This window comes from Chelonia mydas, chromosome 1 (genome assembly GCF_015237465.2).
Source record: "Chelonia mydas isolate rCheMyd1 chromosome 1, rCheMyd1.pri.v2, whole genome shotgun sequence".
Classification (NCBI taxonomy): Eukaryota; Metazoa; Chordata; order Testudines; family Cheloniidae; genus Chelonia; species Chelonia mydas.
Genome location: NC_057849.1, coordinates 177,842,917 through 177,848,916, shown reverse-complemented (window position 1 = coordinate 177,848,916; position 6,000 = coordinate 177,842,917). Strand labels below are relative to the sequence as shown.

Below are 6,000 nucleotides of genomic sequence, written 5' to 3'. Positions count from 1 at the left end.
TTTTAATTAGGGTGACCAGGTGTTCAGTTTTTGACCATACTGCCCGGTCGAAAAGGGACCCTGATGGCTCCGGTGAGCACTGCTGACTGGCCCGTTAAAAGTCCGGTCAGCGGTGCTGCGGCTCTAATGAAAGCTAGTGCCTACCTGTCCCGGCACCGCGGTGTGCCCCAGAAGGGGCCAGCAGGTCTGGCTCTTGGGTTGGAGCGTGCACAGGGCTCAGCGAGCTGCCCCTGCTCTGAGCACTCCAAGTGGCCAGGAACCGTGGCCAATAGGAGCTGGGGGGGCGGGGGCGTGGAGGCAGTGCCTGCAGGCAAGAGCAGCACACAGAGCCCTCCTCCCCACCGGCCTAGGAGCCAGACCTGCTTGCCGCTTCCAGGGCACATCACGGTGCCAGGACAGGTAGGGAGCCTCAACCCAGAGTCCCCTCCTGCACCCAAAACCCCTCATCCTTGACCCCATCCCAGAGCCCATACCCCCTCCTACACCCCAATTCCCTGCCTCAACCCGAATCCCCCTGCCCCACCCTAGTGCCTACACCCCCAGCCGGCGCCCTCACCCCCTCCTGCACCCCAACCCCCTGCCTCAGCCCAAAGCCCCCGACCCCCTCATTTCTGGCCCCACCCTGCAGCCCGCACCCCCAGTTAGAGTCCTCAGGCCTCCTGCAGTCCCGCCCCAGCCCCGTGAAAGGGAGGGTGGGGGAGAGCGAGCCGGGGTGGGAGGGGCACTGCAGGGAGCGGGGGGCGGGGCCGCAGGGGCGGGGCCAGCGGGTTGGGTTTGGGGCATTAGAATGGCAGCCCTCGTTGCACTGTGTGATGAGCTTCGGCTTCTCTGACCTGGGGGGCGGGGTCCGTAGCTACCAGCCAAATTCAGCCTGTCCACACAACGGGGCGGTTAGAAGTGCAGCTCGGACCCTGTCACGGACGCGCGGGGCGGGGGGTTCAGACAGGAAGGGTTACAAGCCCCGCGCGGCCACCCGCCGCCTTTTGGCGATTGGGGCTCCGAAGGAAACTCCCCGGGCCCCGGCCAGGGCGTGGCTGGCTCGCGGCAGGGCTCCCTCCCCAGCGCTGGGGGCCGGGCGCCGGCAGCTCCCAGGGGTCCTGAAGCATCAGTTACTCCCCGCAGAGGCCGGGCTCCGCACGCGGCTGCCGGCCGGGGGCGGGGCTTGGCGGCTCCCCGGGGCGGGGGCGGACCCGCGGAGGGGGGGGGGCGCTGCAGGGAGCCGGTGTCCGGGCCTTGCCCCCCAGCTGGGGGCGGGGCCGGGGTGTCCGTGCCCCCCCACCCCGGTGTATATAGGCCGGGCCAAGGCAGCCGGCAACCGCTGCCGTGGGTAAAATGGCCGCCGCTGTCGCGCGGGGCGTGTCGGTGCCGGAGCTGCCGCGGCTGCTGGCGCGGGACCCCTACCTGGCCCCCTTCGCGCCCGACTTCCAGCGCAGGTACCGCAGCCCCGCGCCCAGGGGTCGCGCCGGCCCGCAGCCCCGCGAGCGGGAGGCAGGCCCCGGGGCGGCGCCTCCGCGGGGGCCGGTGACCGCCCCCGAGCCGCCTCCGCCTGGCCAGGCTGGGGCCGGCCGAGTCTCCTCTTCCCTGGGGCTCGGTGCTCGGGCGTGGGGTCCCCGGGCACAGGGTGTGTGTGGGGTGGGGGGGCTCCTCTGCTCCGGGGGCAGGGGCTGTGGGCAATTTGGCCTTGCGTGGGCACTGGGGAGTGCGGGGCGGGGGTGGGGCTGGTCTCAGGACGTGTTTCCAGACATCACCATTAAAAACGTAGCCCTGAGAACAGCTGTTCGTGAGCCCGCACGCCCGGGCCCCCAAGCCCGGCAGCCCTCGTAGGAAAGTGAAACTGACTTGGTTGCAGGTTTTCTCTCCCCAGTGGGAATTTGGGAAACGCCAGAGAGCAGGTGAATCCTGGTGGTGACAAGGAACCTGCGTTTCCACCTTTCGTTCCCTTTTCATAATCTACCGTGTTGTTGGTCGGCGACCTCAGTAAAGAAACTTTTTGTTTATATCGCCCGATGAGAGGCGCGAACACAAGCAGCTGTAGGCTGCTGCAGGCATTTTCAGTACTGCTCTCAGACGTGCCTTTTAAGTGTCATTCACTGCAGCGAGTGAGGGGGAGGGCGTTTCTGGTCCTCTCCTATAGCTGCCTTTAAAGTTGACTCGCATTTCAATACATTGCAACTGCTAAATCATTCTCTGGCCCCACCACTCCTTGTGACACAGTCCTTGTGCTATTGTCAGTGAGTTGCATATTTGCCTGCCTGTCTCTGGTTTAATCCCTGTGTCTAATTGAATGAAAGGGTCATTTACTGTGCGACCTTGAATGGCTGTACTGGGGCTTGCAGCAGTTTGTGGCAATGTATGCACCTACACCCGGCAAAATACGCAAATTGCATCACTCAGACTGTTCATCAGTCCACCTCCTGCGTAAGTCAGCAGTATTCAGGCTGTTATCGTGGTTGGTTTAACTGTTCTTGCCTTGAGATCTTGTTAGTGAGTTAAAGAATACACATCACACAAGGAAAACAGTCTTTTAAGCCAGTCTTGAGCTTAAAAACCACAAGTTAGTTTTAGGAAAGTATGTACTGTGCATGCCATGAGGTAAAATTTCTAATCCCTAGAACAGAGGGTGCAGTGGCAATGCTATTTAGAAGGCACTGACTGGCAGGTGTGATTCTTTATCATTAACAGTGCTAGAAATCTGACTGCATTTACTGTTCGTGTCTATATTGTAGGGAATAACATGTCTACTTTTGTCCCAGCCATAGTCTTCAAACACTATGAATTTGCCATTGTGTGCCAATTTCATATTGACACTGAAGTTTACTTAGCAATGTACCTGGCTTGTCCATGAAACGTGGGCCTCCAATGAGCCCTGGTACCTTGTTATGTTCCGGGCAAATGAATGGTCACTTGCTACAAAATTACTGTGGAAACATGTATTCCCTGGCAGCAGACTTAAAACAAGATGGGCACAACACAGATAAAAAATATTTAAGAATGAAGCTTAAGACCGTGAATTAGCTAGAAGTAGAAATAGATTCATCTACAAATACCTGAGTATATGTATAAAATAGATCATATCTTAATTCAAATGTTTGGCTGACATGGAGTATGTTAGAGTGGATCATAGCAGGAGGAGATGGGAATTATTTTAAGGCTCACTACATGTCTAACTTAGCAGCAGAGCTGTAAGGTCATCATATGTTAATATCTACATTTGGGTTTTTGGTGTCCTTTTTTCCCCCCATTTGCAGTTTTTGTCTTTGCAAGCCCTGGAAAAATTTATAAGAGAAGTGGTGTTAAAATGGTACGAACGGGGGAAATAGAATTAAGGGCGGGGGGAGCCCAACTCCCTTCCTAACTGTTGATAGAGGGGAGAATTCTGTGCAGACAAAATTCCCTCTGGCACTGTCGCTTTCAGTTCTTTCCTCTGTCTCTGCTGTTCTCTTATAACATGGGGAAACAAAAGAATCTCATTTGATTTACTTGTTGCTGCCTGACCACTTGGAATTAAATGATCTAAATTATTGTAAAAGTCACTGTGCAGTTCCAGAAAGCTGTGAATCTCAGAGGCATGAAATACTACTGCTGAGGAGGAGGAAGAAAAAGGAGGAGACTGGAAAAATTTCACTGGCTTACCTTTATTCCTTCCTTATGAATGGAGGGTTAGGGTTGAATTGCTGCCCTGTCACTTTCCCTTTGAAACTAACAGTAACTGGTGAGTTTCACTCTTGTATTTAGAAGGCTTTCCATAGCAATTGGAATGAAGCTGATCAGATTACTAAAGATTTAACCATGCTTATTTCCTTGTCATTAAATCTGATTTCTTCTTAAATTTTTGTTTTTCAAAAATCACAGTATAGGTGTCTTAGATCATTGTTACTTGATTAAATAATGCATGGTTTGGGAAGAATTATGCAGCTATTAGCTAAAACCAGTTTCCATTAAAGACATCTAGGACAGGGTTCTCAAACTCGGTTTACCTTAGGGCCAGTGCCAGTCCTCTAATCCTCCCAGTGGACCAGTAATGTCACTCATGCTGCCCAGAACCTGCCCCCCAACTCTGCTCCCACCTGCCTAAGGCTCTGGGAGGGGGTCTGAGGGTTGGGTGCAGGCTCTGGGAGGGAGTTTGGGTGAAGAAGGGGTGAGAGGTTGGGCTCTGGGATGCAGGCTCAGGGATGGAGTTTGGGTGCTGGGGCAGGGGGTGGGCGTGGGGTTGCAGGCTCTGGGAGTGGTGAGGGGTGCAGGCTCTAGGAGGGAGTTTGGGGGCTGGAGGGGTTGTGGGGAGGGTGTGTGGGCTATGTGAGTGAGTTTGGGGGCACAGGGGGTGTGTGGGAAGGAGTTTGGGGCGGGAGGGGGTGTGTGGGAAAGGGGTGGAGGGTGCAGGCTCTAGGAGGCGGTGGGGGGGTGTGGCGCTTATCTGGGGCTCCAACGTGGGGTGGGCCATGGGGCCTCCCTGTGCTGCTACCCGGAGGCACCACCCCCGCAGCTTCCCATTGGCTGCAGGGGCACTCTGGGTGGCAGCAACGCACAGGGGCACAGCCCTGCCCTGGGGCCGCAGGGAGGGCCTGCAGATATGTGGAGTTGGCAGAAACTGCTCAGTTCTGCTGCGCTGCTGGTGGTGAGTGGGGCTCCAGGCCATTGTAAATAGCTCAGGGGACGCGCCAGAGGATCTCCCAGGGGCGGCAGGTGGGACCAAGGGAGAGACCCAGCCCCAAAGTTGCTGGAGCCCTGTGGATCACATTGGGGAGGTTCTTGGGCCACAGATGGCTCGCGGGCCGGGAGTTTGAGACCCCTGATCTGGAAGGAATAGAACCCAGGTCTCGAGGTTCAATCTGGTGTCCTAATCAATGGACCATGCTGAAAAAGAATTCTAGTGGAGATTTAATTTCTAGTGGAATATTTTCTGAACTTGGCTGGCTGGCCTCACTCAGTATTGAAATAATTCTTGGATTTGGTCTTCAACATAAGAAATACCTGTTAGATTTATTTGTGAATTCATCTAGCCACTTGATGGAAGATAACTGCTCAAAGCAATCAACCCGCTGAAAAATTTTAAGCTTTCCTTGGAGTAAATTCAAATCCTCAACTGTTATAAAGTGTTAGAGATACTGGGTAAAATGTGATTTTTAAATATAAACACTCTTAAAATGTTTGCAACTGAAACATTGCAGCATTGTGCTAGATTGAGAACCTTGAAGTGGAATTGGCTAGAAACTTGCTAAACAGAAGAGAGTAACTGGGAGTGAAAATTAAAAATAAAAGATCAAATGCAGTCTGGCAACCCCATGTGTTCATACATCACCAATATAGCTTAAATCAGGAGTGTGGTTTTTTTTAACAAAAAAGCGCAGGTTGTCATGCAATCTCTGGATTCCAGCTGGTACTCTTAAGTGGAAAAAAATCAAATATTGTGAAACTTATGCTTTAAATTGTAATAGTTGGCAATACTGAAAATATTGAACAGAAAGCAAAATGTATAAATTGTTTTTAATCTAAAGCAGTTGAGATGCTTTGGTTCAGTTAATCCATAGACTGTATGGAAACCTCCCTCCCACACCCCCTTTTTATACCACCATCTGGCAAGTATAGTGCTTAGATCCTTGAAAAAGTATTATGTTGGTATTAGGAAGCAAAAGGAAAATAAACCAGCTTTAATTCAGTGGGTTCAGTAGCTGCTTGGGTTAAGTCTCCCATCTTCTTTCAGAACTATTTGTTACCTCTCCCTGGCAGAAAGACTTCACGTTGATAAGTACCTAATTCCCCCCTCCCCAAACTGCTCTAAGATCTTCAAATCACATTGGCCTTAGATTCTGTTCTCCTGTGTGTTGACTGCCTCTCCCATTTTGTTCACATCTGAATTTATGCCATAGAAATTGGTAAGGCTGGCATACAGGACATGTCTATGCTAAAAGCTGTAATTCACTCCATCAGTGATCGTAAGGGTAGAAGCTATACTGTAGTTAAGATTCAGGAGTTTGTCAAAATATTATCTAACATGACTAT

General features: G+C 52.6%; 1 protein-coding gene across 6 annotated transcripts in view; it reads left to right on the top strand.

Moving 5' to 3' along the window:
- The first annotated feature begins 1,202 nt into the window (after positions 1 to 1,202).
- Positions 1,203 to 6,000, top strand: part of GBE1 (1,4-alpha-glucan branching enzyme 1) — a 272,537-nt gene continuing 267,739 nt past the window's right edge. For 2 of the 6 annotated variants that reach the window (XM_043538391.1, XM_037906067.2), the window contains exon 1: positions 1,205 to 1,433. In XM_043538391.1, coding sequence (XP_043394326.1) covers positions 1,333 to 1,433 — 101 coding nt within the window. In that variant the 5' untranslated portion in view covers positions 1,205 to 1,332. Of the gene's footprint in view, positions 1,434 to 6,000 lie in introns of all 6 variants that reach the window. The other 4 variants (XM_043538392.1, XM_043538393.1, XM_043538390.1 and 1 more) reach the window with 4 other exon arrangements.